At 40.2% G+C, this 19,046-nt stretch overlaps 1 protein-coding gene across 1 annotated transcript in view; it reads left to right on the top strand.

The window, feature by feature from the left end:
* The window catches only part of KDM4C (lysine (K)-specific demethylase 4C), a 276,891-nt gene that overhangs the window by 24,545 nt on the left and 233,300 nt on the right, over positions 1 to 19,046 (top strand). The window contains exons 3-4 of the mRNA XM_015417984.1: positions 2,535 to 2,640; positions 15,196 to 15,333. Coding sequence (XP_015273470.1) covers positions 2,535 to 2,640; positions 15,196 to 15,333 — 244 coding nt within the window. The remainder of the gene's footprint in view (positions 1 to 2,534; positions 2,641 to 15,195; positions 15,334 to 19,046) is intronic.

The following is a 19,046-nucleotide window of genomic DNA, read 5'->3' as shown; positions in this document are numbered from 1 at the left end:
CTGCTGAACTGGAATTCAGATATATATTTGATATTATCAGACTTGGACTCAGTAGTGACTTGAGATGGTTAGCTCATTACAAAAATTATTATTCTACCTTATGGATTTATGTACACTATCATTTATCTAACTTTGCCAATTCATGAACAGCTGGGAGTAGTCCATACCTTCTGAGTGTACTTTTTGTTCTTTTGATTTGATCTCGTTTTTACCTGAGCTCTGCATTATAAAGTAGCTAGTGATGTTTGAGCACATGCCATTTTACTTTACATTCTGCTCACCCATCACAAACAGGATTGATTCTTCAATGAGCTTTATGGAGGTGTTCAAGCAAATTCATATGTGTCCATGTTGTACAATTACACTGCTTTCTACATGTGTTGGAATGCATTGTGCTTTCTTTACAATGTTTAAAAAGCTCTAAAGCAATATTCAGTGCTTTTTATCATCACTAATCCTGCAAGACTGAGATCTGGGATTATATGGAATATGAAATGTACCTAATTCCTCAATACGTTTTGTTTACTGACCCAAGGTCATTAGACCCTGTGGTTCCATCCCTGATCTCATGCACATGAGCATCTCTGTTTGCATCTGTGAAATGTAGGAGGGTATATCATATGTTCAACTCACCCTGCCCACAACCTTCTTTTGTTTTACAAATATAACCTCCTTAAATATTCACTGACAACTGGTTTTCAAAGCATATATCTTGCATTGTACATTATGTGTTTTTGTCCTGCTGAGATGATGTAGGGTATTATTTTCCAGGGTCATTGTAAATACACATTCTAAGCTGATATGCTGGGCTTAATACACTGTGCATTACCTTACTCCAGTGGTTTTCCAATTTAAATTAACTTATGACCAGTCACCACATTTGTTCAGGCCCTGATTACAAATCCATATAGAAAGAGATTTAAATAGGCTTCTTTGTTCATTGATTTTAATTTAAAACTTAATTTATTTAATGCAGCTCAAACCTACAGATTTTTAAAAAGTGTGATGAGTTCATTTGAAGTATATGACTTAGACTTTCACTTTTTTGCATTTCAAGATACCAATCTTATCAGTACTGTTAATAAATATCTAAAGCTGTATAGGATTTTACTGAACAAATAGAATAAGTTTTTGCATATTTTATAATGTTCTTTTGTTCATTTTCTTTGTATGAAGCTGTCTGCAATTAATTGTTCAGCTGACATTGTTTTATAAGACTACAGTCCTACACCCATATAGAAGACTCCTGACTTAGTGGAAGGAACAATAACTACTTTGACTTAATGCCCTAATTTAGCTCTTTAACAACACTGTAAACAATTTGTACATAATGTAATTGGGATATATTTCTACCTTCTACCCTAAATTTAATTCCAATGTATCTTGGGGTAGAAAGAGTTTCACAAAAGATTTTTGTTCATGGTGGCAGAAATCATTGTGTTTTACAGTACTAAAATATCCAGAGTTTGACATCAGAATCTTTCTTTTATGTAGATTCACCCCTCCTCTTTTGCATATTAAGTAATTTACACCAATAGGATTCCTTTACAAAGCTAGATTTTTAAAATTCAGAACAATGAACTATGGTTTGAACCTAACATATTAGACAACTAACAAGCCTTCATGAATTTAAAGGAAAACATTTTAAAATGTGGGATTAATCTAACTTTTTTGATGTTCAGAGTATTTTTCTGCCCCATAAATAGCATGCTATGGTAAATATTCTCCAGGTTGTTGGGCAGAATCTTCAGACTGTCACAAAGGGCTGTATCTCCCCAGGGCACTTAAAAATGGTTCCCTGGACCAGAGTATTCTTAGTGAACTCTCGTTTTTTTTTTTCCTTTTTACTTCAATATATTAAATGGGTTTGGGGTAGAAAAACTATTTCAATGGCAAAATTTCTAAGATTTCTAAACTTGTTTTTTCCTGCAATATTTTAATTTTTTAAACAGAAAACAAACTGTCAATGACAACACTGTATTTTGGAGATATTGTTTGCTACTGTACAGGTGATAATGTCCTAAGAATTCTAGCCGCGTGTGGATCTGCTGACCCTGTGAGGCCAAAAAACATCGGGATGGTAGACCTGTATCACATTCACCAATTCCCAGTGATCCTAAGTCAGCAGGTGATTGCTTTGGAGATCAAGCATATCCCAAACAGTGTGGAAGTCTTTCTTGTGCTAGCAAGAAGGAGATGATTTCACTCAGTCCTCCACCTTGCAGCAGTTCCCCATGCTACATGGCATTTTGTCAACAAGGCTCCCCTGTCTCCCTGTGTCAGCTTTTCATGGGTCACAGGAGATTGTTCAGGAAGGGGAAAGCAAAGGCAATCCATCTCCACACGTGCCTTTTGTGCTTTGTAGTATGCAACCCAGAATGCCTGAGGTCAAGTTAATAGTATTTCAATATACAATTCTTGATAGAAATGTAACTGGACTGAAAATATGTAACTGTATATTATGAATTAAGCAAAATGTTAAGTGATCTATACTTATTGTGTCTGATACAATTCTGGTGTTTTCTTTCCTTACTAGGATTCTTTCCAAGTAGTTCTCAAGGATGTGATGCCTTTCTGCGCCATAAGATGACATTAATTTCTCCCTCAATTTTGAAAAAATATGGAATTCCTTTTGACAAAGTGAGTTTTTAGTAAAATTTTTGTTCTTTATTCATTATATTGAAGTATGAACAGGGTGCTTGGGAGCATAATTTATTAAGACGTGGATTTCAACTCAGGAACTGAACTAAAGCAAGATTGTTAGCGCTTACTACTGAATCATGTGGAAACAGATTTAGAAGCAAAGTGCCATATAAAGGAAAGAAGGGAGCATACCTCTAATCCTCCTCATCCTTCCCCCATCTCTAATGTAATTTTATTCCACCTTTCCTCTAAGGAGTTCAGAATTAGTGGTGTGCACTCAGTATATACCAAGCCCAGTACAGATTAGACAATCTGATTTGGCTACTGAAATAGCTGATATTTTTTGGCTTTTATTTGGGTGTGGCTAGAAGGCATCTCTTTAAATGCCTTTAAAGTTCACTTGCCGAATTGTACCATGGCGGCAGCGTAACTCAGGGAGTTCAGAAGGCGTTTAAACTTTAAATGCCTTCAGTTCACTTGCTGAGTTGTGCTGCCACTGCAGTGTGACTTGAGGAGTTCAGAAGGCATTTAAACATTAAGTGCCTTCAGTTCACTCACGGAGTCTCACCGTGGTGGTATGACTCGTTGAGTGAAATTCTCCTTTATAGCTGTGGGGACTGTTCCCTTAAGGTATAATGGAGCTGAATAAATTCAGTTATCCCAATATTTACCATGAATACTAATAAAATACCAATCCTGGTATTCGGGAATACTAATATTTTTGGTGTCCAATAGACCCAAATTGGACAAAAACCCTGATTTTTTTTGCACACCCCTATTCAGAATGGCACATTCTCTGCATGAGTGTGTCTGTATGTTTGACAGTAAAATTCTTAATCTTGGACTAATAATTGTATAATAAGATTCTACCCTAAGTACACACAGATACCCTTATAGCCCTGTTCTAAATGAACTAAGTTAGAACTGAATTCAGTGCAGTTGAGCTCATTCATTTCCTAGTAAAGATGTTCAGGGTTGGGGTATAATATAAGTCTTCATTTGCTGTACTCCCACTTAAATAGGATACCAGTGGCAAGCTCCCAAGAAGAGATTGACCATCTCACTATAAAGCAAGTGAAAAGGAGGAAAAGAACTTTAATTTTACCAAATCTCTTTTTAGGTTTGAGATTAATGCATATATAGCTGCTTCCTGTAGTTACATACAATATTCGTATTATTTCCCCTGCTTTTTAAATCCTGTAATCTACTATTGGGAAGCATTTTTAATGAGAATAAATCTTTGCTTTACCTAGCCAGGTAGTAGAAGAGATACAGTTTTCTTGCAGTAAAATGTCATATCATGCCAAGAAACCTTTCAGTAAAGTTGGTGGAGGTTTAGCTGTGCAGTGATTTTACTCTCCTTATGCTGTAGAAAGATTCAGCAAAGATCTGGAAACTCTTTCCATTCTACAGAATTTCTGGCATGCAAAGGAAGATGGGGGGGGGGAAGCATAGAAGGATATAGTATGTCTTCCATATATGGATGAATGCCAGAGTGTGGGCAACTCTGAATGCATTTGGTTAGATTTAGGAACATTTGCTGTGTCCTGATGTATCACCTGGAAACAGTACCCTTCTGGTTTGGCCTAGGACAAATGGAAGTTTGTACTACTAGGCATCACTAGAAATGCCTAGTCAAATCCCAGTGTCAATGAGTAGTTTCTTTTATGTCTTCATTTGCTCAAGGCTGGGAGATACACTGACAGTTGGTCTCAGAATGCTTGTGATTGAGGCATCACAGACCAAAGAAGATTAATTTCACAAGATTCTCTAGTGGCCTTGTTATGGATTATATTGTGGTTCCATCTTTTTGTATAGGTTGGAGTGATTCACCACTCTCCTGAGGTGTAGTTTCATTTATTTAAATACTGTTTTAACAATGTGATGTCTAAGTATTGTCACTTATAGGTGGGGACCTCATTAGACTTGTGGGTCTTATTCTTTTATCTTCTTCTTCCTCCTGCCCCCTCCCCCCGCTGGCCCTTTCCCTCCCTTTTTCACACTTCTTCTTTCTTTTCGTTTTCCTGCCCACTACTGCCACCTCCCCTGCAGCTCATTGGTGCGCCGCCTCCTTCTTCCTTCCCTGCACCTTCTCTGATCAGTGCCACATACATATACACACCCCTGCCTGCTCACAAGCAGCGCTGCTGCCTCTGCCTCTTCTGTTTGGCTCAACCAGCAGTAGGTCTGCTACCCTCCCCACCACCTCCTCCTTTTCTCTGTCTCCTGTACCATCTGACAGCAGTACCTTCCAGCCACTGTGGCTGCTTTTGGTTCTTTTATAGCATTGCAAATTGTAGCTGAGATCTCATGACATAGTGTGACAAGATATTGGTCTCCCCCCCCCCCAGTAAGTAAACATTTTTAATGCTTTACAAATTTGTCCCCCATCTCTTTTTGTATTTTTGTGCAAAGCTGGGAGGTGACCCAGGTTTGTACAAACATCACTCCAGCCTGTACTTGGCTACAGTGAGTGGGATTTTGATCTATACTCCTAAGGTCCATCCAGGTTCATCATTTGATTCGTGATACTGTTTGGGGGAGGGAATCTGAGTGTCGTCTTGAACTATTTTTTTAATGATTTACGTTACATATATAGTTGCTTTATTTATATATTGTGTGACACATATTTCTCATGTCTTTTATATCCTCACATATAAAGCCCTGCAATTTAGATTTTTCATTTTTTGTTGAGCAATCAGAAGTCAGAGCAATGTATCTTCCAGCATACAGAAATGGTAAGGCTATCAAATAATATAGGCAGATGGATTCCTATTAACCTCTTCAGATTAAGTTTTACAGGAAGTGAAGGGTATTCAGCGAACAGAGGTTGCCTTATTCCACTACTTTGAACTCTCTAGAATTCCATTTAAACATTTCAAATAGTTAAATATAATTTTATGTCACCTTGTGCCACCAGAGAGCAGTGTATACCCAACTGTAGCTCTAATTAATAAGCTTCTGTGAGAATGTGAATAGAAAGAATCAGGCTGTGATCTCTTGTGGCTTAGACTGATAGAACTGGAAACGTGCTGAACACTGATAAGCCAGCCTACGCCTACCAGGTGACAGCTGAACTGCCGGTTATTGCAATAGCACACCTGCTAAACTGTCATCAGTGGGGGTGAGTGACAAGATAAATTTGGGAATTGCTGGCACAGAAAATGTTCATACTTATATGCACTTTCACCACACTCTTAAAAACTCCAATCATGATCTCAGCATGTGCATCTGTGTGCATACACTCTTATTTGCATCCTTATGCTTAAAGTGTGCAATTGCTACCAATTTGTAATGGAGTTATAGGATATCATACATATATATTTAAAGTGGGTATCTCTTCTTGCTTTCATCTAGTATAAACTTTCTGTCTCGTTGAAGAAGAAGAAGAAAAGATTGGATTTATACCCCACCCTTCACTTGGAGTCTCAGAGCGGTTTACAAACTCCTTTCCCTTCCCCTCCCCACAACAGACACCCTGTGAGGTGGGTGGGGCTGAGAGAACTCTGACACAAACTTCTCTTTTTCAAGGACAGCTGTACCAGAGCTTGTGACTGACCCAAGGTCACATCAGCAGGTGCAAGTGGAGGACTGGGGAATCAAACCCGGTTCTCCCAGATTAGAGTCCGCACACTTAACCACTACACCAAGCTGGCTCTCTACACCAAGCTGGCTCTTCTTTTGATTCCAAACTGGTTATTCTTTTGATTAAGTTATATAGTTGTACTTCCACACATGTATCAGAAAATGATAGGATTACAATGTTACCTGTCAGAACACTTCAGAACACGCACACCCAAAACATCTTGCAGGTTTCAAGAAATTTGCTAGTGGTTTTCTGTTTTTTTCTTTCATATGTAAATTAAAAGTCAAAGTATATTTTAATGTAATAACGTAGGAAATAATTTGACTATATATGTTTTCATATTAAATATGCTGTTGTACATCGATAGTAGTCCTAAAAGGAAACCTTACTGCTGTGATACTCACAGTGGTTCAGAAGCCACACGAACTGTGGTGCTTGCTCAATGTGGCACCCTTCTCACATTCCAGGAAAGGGCTTGGGGTTGGCAGGTGGTTCTCATCTTGAACCAGCTGCCATTGGAGCATCTGGAGGACAGGTAAATAGTGAGCCTCCCTGAGCTGTGAGCCTCATTCCAGGGTTGGAAGGGCCCATCCTCTTCAGCACCCTACCTCAATTCTCTGCAGCCTCTGTGCTCTCACCTCAGCACTAGGGCAACTGCCAGGAGGACAGCAAACTGAATGTGTGTGAGAGTAAAACCATCACCATGGCAGCCGCCCACCAAAAGGGCAAGCTGATCACAGTTGGGTGATGATGGGTTCACTTCTCTTTTGCCAGGGCCAGCTTGCTCTCCTCTGGCCACCTTAGCAATCTCCATCTTTCGCCAGAGCTGTCATGCTAGGGAGAGAGTGAGAATGCAGACAGCCTTATCTCTCACTCCAGATACACAAAGGCTGGCTGAGTTTCAACAACTGTGGGGATAGACAATCCTCCACATCCCTGGGGGCATGATACGTGGAGGAAGGTGGAGCTGGTGTGCATTCCTTGTGGGTAGTGTGGGTCTGAATGTGAGAAGCTAAGGGTTCAGTTCCAAAGTCCAGAGCTGAGAAAGTCATTACCAAAGGGTTGTCCAGGAGGCGTAGTCAGGCAGTCCAAGGGTTACTCATGAGCAGAGATCACAGAGCTGAGAAGCGAGGTCAAGAGCCAGTCCTGGAGTCACAAGAGCATGGCAAGTTCTGGTGCAGTGGTTGCAGAGTCAGCAGTAAAACAGCCTTTCCCTTGGCTGGTTGCGGTTCCAGGTCTTATTTGGGATGGAGAGGTGTGGCCAGCCCTATACTGCCCCGTTTAAATTGACCACTCACACAACAGTTTCTTTGGAAATTGGGTGGATAAAACTGGCCACAACTTTATTGGTTACAGCTGTAATAGGCATTGGCACAGCATGGGTCCTCCAGATCCGTCCCGTCAGCTGAACCATCCACCAGCCGAGGTATCCATTATCCAGCCAGCCGGCATGGGTAGAGAGTGCAAGACGGCAGGTTGCTGGGGTTCACATGGACACCTCCCCCTTCATGAACTTACACCTAGTGGACCAGTTGATCCAACAAGCTTGTCCTCTCAGACAAAAGCTGAAATAGGCTGAGAGGACAGGAACTCTACCTGCTCTGGAAGCAGCACCTGAGATTCATCTAGCCAGGTTTAACTAGGGCTAGAGTCCTTCAGTGGATTACATCCACTATGGTCTGGCCTAGGAGATGGAGTATGGGCTAGTAAGACACAGGGAGGGGAAAACAAACTTGACCCAATAACTGGAATCAAGAACCACAAGGGTAAGAAAGAAGCCTGATAAAGGGCCAATCTTAAAAACCTAGTGTATACTTTATATACAAAAATACATGTATTTATTAGAAAGGCAGTTAAAAACATATAAGGGCCCAATGAAAGCCTCATTACAAAGTAGAAGTGATCTGAACACAACGGCCAGTACAAGTGACCTGATGTATTTCTGCCCCTTTGGGGCCTTCTTCAGAGGTCAAACAATTTGAGGTACAGATAGAAACATGTTACAATGTCACATATCACAATGAAATAACCAATAAGTTAATACTGGACCAAAAAAAGGAAAGCTGTAGAAAAAAGAAAATTGAATATGGATAATCATATAAAAATTACTTGCAATGTGGTAAAAATTACTTTTTACTTTTTATTACTTAAGCAGCAAGGTTCATAGACACAAGAAAAGGATGTTTATGAGGTCTCTTAAGATGGGAGTCATGTGTCTGGTGCCAAATGCACAGCTATTGAATTAGAACAGCTGTTGAATTAGAACATCTAAAAATAAAAAAAATATATAAAAATAAAATATATTTAAATATTCTTTAAAAAGCTAGTACAGTAAGTTAAAGCCAATATAGAAATTGAAACTGAAAAATCAATAATGTAAAAATTACTTCGAGTATCGACTGCCAGTCTGGCACTGCGCCTTTGTTGGGCTATCTCAGCCCGAGCTTTCGGTCTCCATTGTTCCTACTGGTGGAGGCATATTTTGGTGGACTTAGTTGTGCCAGGACCTGGTGTGACAGAGGGAAATTCTGGCAGAGGAATTCCTTCTATAGACTTTTCAGGGACAAGTTCTGGAGGATCTCCCACTGCAGTTTCCTTGGGACCAGTCCTGGAGCAGATGGATCAGGACTCAGGAGTACCTGCTCTGGAGGGGTCTTCTGAAGCTTCCTGCTTTCCTCCAGGCTATGTCTCTGGCTCCTTGGAGGCTTCTGAGTCGGAGTCTGTAGCCAGCTCAGTGGGGGTTATGAGAGCCAGTGGGAAAATGCATGACATTATTTCCATTGTGAGGTGATGTACGGGAGTTATAGAGCAGACCGAAACTGAATCCCTTCTCGAGTGTTCCCATGTGTCATACTATCATTTATCAGCGCATCTCCAGGAGACTTCCAGTGCAATTCTAAACAGAGTCACACCTTTATAAGTCCATTGAATTCATTGGTTTTAGAAGGTTGTAGCTCTGCTTTTGATTGCACTATTTAATTGTGAGAATTGCCAGATATGTGCTAAACCCATTACATGAGGTAAAAAAACAACAACTAGTAGTGTGAATTTGGGACAGCTACTGATAAGAGGTCTAATCCAAATGGAGGTGTAGGTATGAGGTGTTTGGTGCATATCTGCAGATCTACCATCAAGGTTACTTTTACTGCAATAGTGTGGTGGTGGTGGTGGAAAGTGCCATCAAGTTGCAGCCAAATTATGGTGACCCCATAGGGTTTTCAAGGCAAGAGATGAACAGAGGTAATTTGCCATTGCCTGCTTCTGTATAGGAACCCTGAATTTCCTTGGTGGTCTCTCATCCCAAGTGCTAACCATGGGTGACCCTGCATAGCTTCTGAAATTGGATGAAATCAGGCTAGCCTGGTCATTCAGGTCAGGCCTACAGTAGTGTAGCTTACCACATATTAAGCGAAGCTGTCTCTGTATCCATGTGGCATGGCCCCATAAGAGCTCTGATGCAGAGGCTCATCCTCTGAATGCCACATTCTAAAATTTACTTAAGGTAACTTGTGTTCGTTGTTGAGACAAGTGCCAGTTTTACTTCAGCATTTTTATTGTATTGTATGTTTTGTCCTAAAATCTATGGTTCTTTTTGCATCTTATATCAATCCTCCTAGCTTCTTTGGCTTTTCATTGTGTTAGGACAAACACAATCTTAATATAGTGGTGACTTGTAGCCTTACAAGTTTTACTTTTTTAGAAAAAGTCAAGCCTTATATTAAACAAACCCTTTTCTGAATTTGTAGGCTAGTTTTGTGTGATGTTAGAAGGCTGTGAAATGATTCATTCTAGTTCCTAATTTCATACACTGTCATGACACTGATATAACCATTAGTATTTCAAGTAGTTGCTTCTAGGCAAATGCATATTTTGCGATGGTAATAAGTTCATTCTGAAGACATATTTTCCAGCATTAATATAACTGTCCTTGAGTTATTGGTCCTAGAACAACATTATCAGTACTGTTCAGATGCACTATACTAGTCAAACAGTTCATCAGGGTCCATCCTCAGCAGAAGACTGACCAGGTAGAGAACTATAGGGCACTACACCATTAGAAAAACTGGTTTACTGATACATGAATAAAGTAAGACCTGCTTGGGCAGGTGTACTTCAGATTAGAGAAACAGCATAGAAAGCTCCTCTTGAAAACTTGCTTGGACAGAATGGAAAGAGGAAGGGAGGCTGGGCAGCCATGAGAAAGTATCACATATGTTGTTGAATTCTAATCCTGTAACTTCTTGCTCCATTTCTCTCTCATATTTTCTTTTATTTGATAACCAAAATAAGAACCTCACATAGCCCTTTTGTGTGATACCTATGTCTATGTGGAACTCCTTTGTCTCCACCTGTCCTTCCTGCTGCATCCCTCAGGATACAGAGATAAACCAAACATTCAGATTATTAACGATCTTTCCTGATGCTAATCAGGAACCCATTTTCCACTTTTAATCTAAACCTGGGAACCTATTCAACCTGCCTCAGCAGGACCTTCAGTGGTCATCAAACCCATTCAGCCAGCTCCAGTAGAGCCATCTAGCACCTAGCTAATCTCATCAACGGTATTGTGAATCCAGACTCTGCCCCCCCCCGGGACCTCATTGATCACACCTAAGTTTTTCTCCTCCTGGTGTCACACCCCCTAGGACCCCTTATTGGCCCAGGTAGTCTTTTGTCTTCACCTGAGACAAGCCCCTCAAGGTCTCCCATTGGTTCAGATTGTTCTCCAATGTCTATATCCATCCAAGCATATGGCCTTGACTGTGTGTCTGCCTGGATGCCAACTGGCAGATCATCCCCAAACTGTCTTTGGGCTATAATCTCTTCTCCATGGACTTTTGCACATCTGGACAGAGAGTATAACCCCTGTAACTGAACCTTCTATTCACTGTCATCACCTCTGTTTTCTTAGTTCTGAACTGCGTGATCTTTCTTGAATGCTTAGTGTGGAAATTCTTCAATAAAACCTATTTCATTTACTCTTCAAATCTGGAGTCTTCCTACTGTATCGGCCCTTGGTATAAACATGTGTGTGATCCCTGGTACCCGTCTGGCCTCCCTGGCTGCCTAGCTAATTTCTCCCAACTACTGGGCAGGCCATTGGTGGTAACAATCTAATAATGAAATCCTTGGAAACCCCCCCCCCCTCAATTTTTAATGTCCCCATTTTATGCGTGATTTTTGTAAATGTATTCTGTTATGCAGAGTAAAGTGTAAGTCAGAAAGCTGTTACATAAAAAAAGACTTGCTGGATCAATCCATCTAGTTCGGTGATCAACCTGTTGATCTAGAGGACAAATAAAGGACACAGAGTCCAAGGCCTTTCCCTTTAAGAAGAAGATATTGGATTTATACCCCACCCTTCACTCAGAGTGGCTTACAAACTCCTTTCCCTTCCCCGCCCCACAACAGACACCCTGTGAGCAGTGTTCCCTCTAAGCTGAGTTAGGGTGAGCTAGTTCACAGGTTTTTAGCCATCGGCTCACACATTTTTGCCTTCGCTCAGGAGGATAGCTATAGAGCAAACTAATTAATGCAGTAGTGAAATCGCTCGCTCACAACTTTAATGCCAGTAGCTCACAAAGTAGAATTTTTGCTCACAAGACTCCACAGCTTAGAGGGAGCATTGCCTGTGAGGTAGGTGGGGCTGAGAGAGCTCTTTCCAGAACTGCCCTTTCAAGGATAGCTCTTGTCAGAACTATCCAGCAGCTGCAAGTGGAGGAGTGGGGAATCAAACCCAGTTGCCCCAGATTACAGTCAGTGCATTTAACCACTACACCAAACTGGCTCTAAGTTCTCTTCCAGCACTAGTATTCAGAGATTTATTGCCTATGGATGTGGAGGTTCCCTTTAGTCATCATGGGTAGTAGCCTGGGATGGATTTATCCTCCATGAATCTGCCTAATGCCTTTAGCCCTCTGTGCCAATGACCCTCACTATGCTCACTGACAGTGAATTCTGTTGTTTAATTACTTATCAAGTAGGATTACCAAACCCCCCCGGGGGGCGGAATTCCCCCCCGGTTTCGAGCCCCGATTCCCACTCCCGCAGCGTGTGACGTCACTTCCGGTGACGCTCTGGCGGCGCGCGCGCACATCCCTGGCCGGCTCCCGGAGCGACAGGATGCTCCCCCGCTGGTAAGGATTTCTGATTTGGCAACCCTATTATCAAGTGAACAATTGCTTCCTTTTCTCTGTCCTGAATCTATTGCCCATCTGCTTTATTAGGTGCCCCTGCCTTCTAGAATTATGTAAGAGGGAGAAAAAGTTCTGCCTGGCCACTTTTCCCACCGATGCATAATTTTATGCATTTCATTATCCCCACCCCCTGTAAGGACCCCGCCCCCTCCTCCAGCTGAGACCCCCCTTGATCAGTGAGCTCCCCCTCTTATTTTGGACTTCTTTGTTTTAATAGGCACCCCTTTTTTAGAGCCTAAGTGCCAGGAGATCTGGAATTTAGGGAGTCTCATAAAGGCAACTGGGTACAGCCATGAAGGCCCAGGAAAGAGGTAGGTTGTGCTGGCTTTACAAACTGATCAAGCGTGATCTTCCCCAGCTCAGGGTTCTCAGTAACAATAAGACTTCACTTCATTCTCAATAATAAAAGACCTGTCAGCACTGGAATATCCTGGTATATCCCAGAGAAGAAGAAGAGTTGGTCTTTATACCCCACTTTTCACTACCTGAAGGAGTCTTAAAGAGGCTTACAATCTACTTCCCTTCTTCTCCCCACAGCAGACACTTTGTGAGGTAGGTGGAGCTGAGAGAGCTCTGAGAGAACTGCTTTTGAGAGAACAGCTCTGAGAGAACTGTGACTGACCCAAGATCACCCAGCTGGCTTCATATGGAGGAGTGGGGAATTAAACGCCATTCTCCAGATTAGAGTCTACCGCCCTTAACCACTACACCTCTCTTGACCACTATACCAAACTGCCCAGCCCAAGGAAGTTGCTGTTTCATTAACCAGTGCCCAGTTCATATTTTTACCTTTTCAACTAATGTTTGACAGCAGTTAACTTTAAACCAGCCAGTGAGATTCAAACATTTCGTCTTGGACCAATCATATTCCTATGTCAAGCTATGGAACTCTTCACCATAAAAAGACCATCCCAGGTCAGTGAAAAGTGTGCCAGGTTTCCCCCCACTATCTGAACACCTCTGCAACTGTATTGTGGGCTCCTTTTTCTTTCTCCTCACTTTGTGCCTTGGACCTCTCCAGACCTCAAGCCTAGGATTTCAGGTTGTATGTCCCTTCCCTAAAACTTCCAAATTTTCTCTGTTTTCCTTTTTATCAAGTGTGCCCTCTTGCTGGTGTGTGTGCATGTGTTTACTCTGAGAATTACTCCTTAGTTGCTCAGTGTAGGTTCTGTACATTTTTACTTGTTTTATTTTGTATATTTACAATCACTCTGTCACTCTCTTCCTTCCTAAATTTTTTTTTTGGGATATTCCCACTGAGATCCACCCTGGTATACACAGACCTACAAGGTCATACCTTATCCCTTTCTGGAAATTTTTAATTAAGAAACGTGCAGGAACCCAGCGAGTTCTGCCCCTAGACAGGACACAACTGCTGATCTCCAAAGGATGCTGACTGAGGTATTGCGACCCCTGCTGGAACAAGTCACGGCATTGCACCAAAAACTGGATGCACAACAAGCACAACTTAATGAAACTTCGAAAAAAATTGAGAAATCAGAACAAGAGCTTTAAGAAGTGGATGCCAATACCAAGAAGCTGAAAAAACCAACTGCAGGTGATGGAAAAAAGAGACTAGTTGGCGAGTCTCATTTGTTGCAGCTACAAATGGAAAGAGCAAGCTATGTTCTAAAATTTCAAGGAGTTCCTCAAGAGAAAGAGGAGGATCTAAAGCAGATGATGTGTGATGCTATAGCCCCATTAAAGCGGATACACTACAAAATGAAATAGATACTATCTATAGATCGTATTCTGAATATACAAGAAGGAATAATCTGCCTGGGGAAGTGATGGTGAGATTCTCCAGAAGACAAGTGAGGGATCAAATCCTTAATTAGCTACAACCTTGAAGCTTAAGGACAAAGAAATTAAAATCATGAAGGACATTCCGTTTGAAATAAGGAAGAAAAGAAAGAAATATAGAGACTTGGTATTATACTTACAGAAAAATAACATATCCTTCAGATGGAATGTGCCCGAAGGTATAATCTTCAAATATAAGGATAAGAAAGAAAAAATCGACACTACAGAAAAGGCAATGGAGTTTTTGCAGTGTTATAATCGTCCAGCAGGTGAAGCAGACAAGAAGAAAGATGATAGCACCAAGGAGCGTGATGAAGATGGAGAAGTGGCGTCTTCCAATGAGGACTCAGATTCAAATCTTGGAGCTGCAGCCCCCCAAAAAACTTCAGTTGAGAAAAAAAAAGGATAGATACTGAGTTGTTATTGTTTCTAGAAAGTCACATGAGTACTAATTGTTTCTTGTATTGTTCTTTATTAAGTCAAATGCATAGGTGATTTATATTGTTTTGATTACAGGATGAAGATTATGATTACAGGATGAATGTCATAATCAAACCTTAAGCTAGAAGTTAATTCTAAAAGCTTTATGTATGATCACCATCTCTTGGGGTTTTAGTGGGTTTGCTTTACTTTCTCCCTTAGATTGTGGGTCCCCTTCCTATTTTTCGTTGTAGTTTTTAGAAAATGCAAATTAAAAAATCCCCTACGGGGGGCCAAAAAAACCACACACGTGCAGGAAGATCTTGGGTTAACCCCCCCCCCTCAGGATATCTGCAGGCCAACAGCAGAATCATGCATGCAGAATCAAGAGCAGAGTCATACATCTGTCCAGGTAAAGAGCGGAATCATGCATCTGCACTGGGAAAGAGAATCTTAGAGAAGAAACAAAGAGGAAAGCTCAGGGGAAGCATGGATTATACTGCTAGTGCAGTGAGAGCATGTTGACACATTGTCTTTTTGTTTTAGATCACTCAGGAGGCAGGAGAATTTATGATAACTTTCCCGTATGGATACCATGCAGGATTTAACCATGGTTTCAACTGTGCAGAGTCAACGAACTTTGCAACGATCAGATGGATTGATTACGGAAAAGTAGCTAAATTGGTAAGTCATATCCCATTACTAATAACAAAGATATCTAATTAGAATTTAAGAGGAAATTGTGCATTTTTAAGTACAAGCATGATATGATGACAGAATTGCATGAAGAACTTGCAAAAGTTCTAAACCAGCAAATGTAATTGTTGCTGGCTCTGTGATGGATTTAGGTATATCTTTGGGATTAATGATAACCAAATATTATAGGTTTTCTTCTTGCAGATGTGAGGAGTCTCTTTCTGTTTTGATACACTAATTATTTCAGTTAGTGGTGTATTCTACCAACTCAGCTTTCTGAAGTGCTGCCACTTTAAAGGGTTTAGGTAATTTTTCTGTTCTGTTAATGCAAACATTCTGTTCTCAGCACATAATACACAAATCCTTGCACAGCTATGTTTCTTTTCCCTTGACTATAATATTTTCAAGCATCCAGTGTTAGGTCAAACAAACAGCAACTTTCTGCATCAACATATCTAGTGAGGAATGGCTGCATATCTGCCATAAAACCTTTGTGTATTGAAAGGATGCAGTGTTCTAGGGGAAAGTTTTAGAGTGCAAACTTAGTTCATATGAGGTGTTAGCCTGACCTCTTGGGTTTCACATTTGCTTTTCATTATCTAAGAGTGCTGTCTATAGCGCACTCAACAGCCCCTTGTGCCTGTGCTTTTCAGGTAAAGACTGGTTGTGCTGGGGAGCTGATTTCACTGACAGCTTTGATCACCTTCCAAGAAATAATAGGATGCCCCAGAATGCAATCTGCAAGTTATTCTGTTATAACATCCCTGTTATTAAGCACCAATCTGCCTACCTATTGCACATTACATGGTGCCAAGCAACAGCTTATCCACATGACTTGCCTTTTGCCATTAATGCACCTGATACTGCTCTGAATCACAAACCATTTAATGAAGACTCTGTTCTGAATGAATGTTTGTTATACTGAGGCCAATGAGTATATAGAGGAACGTAGGTGTTATAGAAGGGCAGATGCTGTATTGTTGTGAATCCTGCTGTCTTCGTTCCCCATTAGCTAATTAATCGACAAGAGGTATTTTTCAAGTGCTGTTGACTTCTGGAGTGAAAAAACTTACACTGATAGAATCTCTTTCATTGTATGAGTACACTTTCATGAAATTTATGTAAAACCTACCTTGAGAAGTGTGTCATCCATTTCCTATTGCAACTGAAAAGTCAATAGGTGACATGCTAAGGAGCTTGATAATGAATCATGATTTGTCTTCTCCCCAAATGGAAATAATTGGAATCAGAAAGAACATGAAAGAAAATTCAGAACAACAGTTCTGTTTCTTTCTCCTCTGCATATCTTTTTACTCATCTTTGTCACTTCTTAAGATTTAATGTTATTCTAGTCCCAGGAGCAAAATAAAAGAAAATATTCCATGTTCTTTGCCTGCTTTGTCTAAAGTCCGAGTAGAGGCTTTTGTGGAAGGATTTTTGTTATTTTAGGGCAAAAATGTTTTAGGGGGTGTATAGGTCTTATTTCCAAGAGGGTGTTTACTGATGGTTGCAAGTTTAAACCTTGAAGTACTCTCATAATATACTTGTAAAACTTCTTCCTGATCTGATTTCCCTTTCCATTATGAAATATAGATATCCTTTCTGTTATAGAATCACTAGAATCTTACAATATGGTTTCAAAGAAGTGGTCTAAATGGACTGTGGGTTGGGGTGGGGTGGGGTGAACCTGTCATCTACATACTCTTAATAAAAGTAAAAAGAGTAGGCAAACGTAAACACACAACTGTTAATTTTGAACTTTGATTATAGTTATAAACAATAGTTATTTTATAAAGTATAATACCTGTGACTTTTCCTTGTTTTAATGTATCAAGATTAACTGCACAATGATTGCTGTAGTACATTGTATACTTCAAGTGAACTTCAGAGGATTTTTCCTTATGATGATCTCTTATTTAACTGACTAACTTGTACCTGAAGGAAGATATTTGGCAGCTTTTTCTTCTGAAATCTTGCTTGCTAAAAATCATTAGCTCCTTTTTGTGAAATGTAAGCCCATAATTGCTCATGCATATTCTACAATAGTAGCTGCTTAGAGACTTTTTGTGTGTGGATAGGTTAGATCAAAGTGCTGGCCTGCAGGTTGTATTTCGTTTTCTTCCCTTTGGTGGGATGAAGTGCAGTTGTTTTGATGTTAGGTTTGATGGATTTGTTTGCCACTGCATTCATTAGCTTCACATCAAAAAACTGACAGGCTGTTAAATGAAATTTTGGCTTAGATTTTCAGCTTGACTGTTTGGAGACATTTGTGAAGATATTTTGTTTTTGTGCTGTTGTAGCCTCAAGCACCTATGACTATCTCTAAAGGAAAGAAAAATTATTTACGTTGTTGATTTTTTTACTTTAAAAAGTATCTTGAGGACAGCCATGTCTCGCTTGTGCTATCAGTAGAAGAGCTTTCGCTTATGCTATTTGTAGTACCACAGTTTACATCTGAATACATAAAAAGTTAGAATTGGCTGAAATTTTAGGAGACAAAAAAGACTGATACTGGTAACAAACACTCAGGCTTGTTGATCATTTTTTTGGGCAATGAAAGATCTTACAAAGTTTATCTGTTATACAAGAACATCATAATCCCTTATGTTCAATTAAAAACAACTTCCTTGACAGTTATTACATTTCTAAGCCTTACTTTTCAAAGACTTTAAGACTGATGCCATTTTACTCTACAAAGACTATCCATCTATAACTTTTATCTGTGGCGACTTTTTCCAGAACTGTATAGCATATATAAAGGTAATGGGGAAAGCTGAGTGCTACAATCGAGATGTCTCTTTGTCAGTTACACAGTTCAGTAATTTGGTTGCAAGAAGAGCTTATGACAATTAGGAAATAAGTTATTTTCCTTATTCTGTTTCTTAATATAATCTTGTGATGAATAGATGGGCAATAAGAGTGAAGTATGACTTTTTCTGGTGAGTAATCTATGCAGCAGTTTCAATTTTGAAATGTTTCTTGGCTTCAGTGGAGATTGTATCTGGTCTGATACTACGCCTTTCAAATGCAAATATCTAATGCTGCCTATGAGGAAGCTACCCCTAAATAATGTATGTGACATACTTTGAACACTGGAAATGTTCTGTACAACTGTTAAGGAGATAATCTAACCCTGTGCATGTCGAGATCAGCAGAGCTCCCTCCCCTGCCATCTTTCATTGTATGTACCTCAGTCTGCCATTGCAGAGTCAAGGGACTTCATATGCATCTTTCTTAACCCCTCTGTAAGCCCATAAGAACAATTCTTCTGCGTTACGGCTGTTCTATGACAACTTTCTTCTAAGCAAATTTGCTCTTCCTAGACAGTCTAAATAATCGATAATGAAACCTATTACCATCACTAGACTGGGTCTTGGTACCAAAGTGGCATTGCAAGCTCAGAATGTGCTTGTTCATTACCATAATAAACAATTAAGTATCATATTATCCTACTTTTGAATAGTTATCATGTACATAAGGTGATTTTTTAAAAATGAAGACAATTCTGTTTCCCCCCCTAACATCTGAGAAATTGATCAGAACTTTGAGGGAACTGGTCTACTTCATATCTGCAGTAGACAGAGTCACCTTCTATTTTGCAGGTAGAAGCATGTTAAAAGTGACATCAGCCTCTGTTTTCCCATGGTAGTATACATCATACCTACCCTAAGTCATAAAATGGCAAACGATCAAATCCTGAA

Source organism: Gekko japonicus, unplaced genomic scaffold (assembly GCF_001447785.1).
Source record: "Gekko japonicus isolate JY-2015 unplaced genomic scaffold, Gekko_japonicus_V1.1 scaffold1084, whole genome shotgun sequence".
In the NCBI taxonomy this organism is placed as follows: Eukaryota; Metazoa; Chordata; class Lepidosauria; order Squamata; family Gekkonidae; genus Gekko; species Gekko japonicus.
The sequence above is the reverse complement of the archived record's forward strand: the minus strand, read 5'-3'. Positions and strand labels throughout refer to the sequence as shown.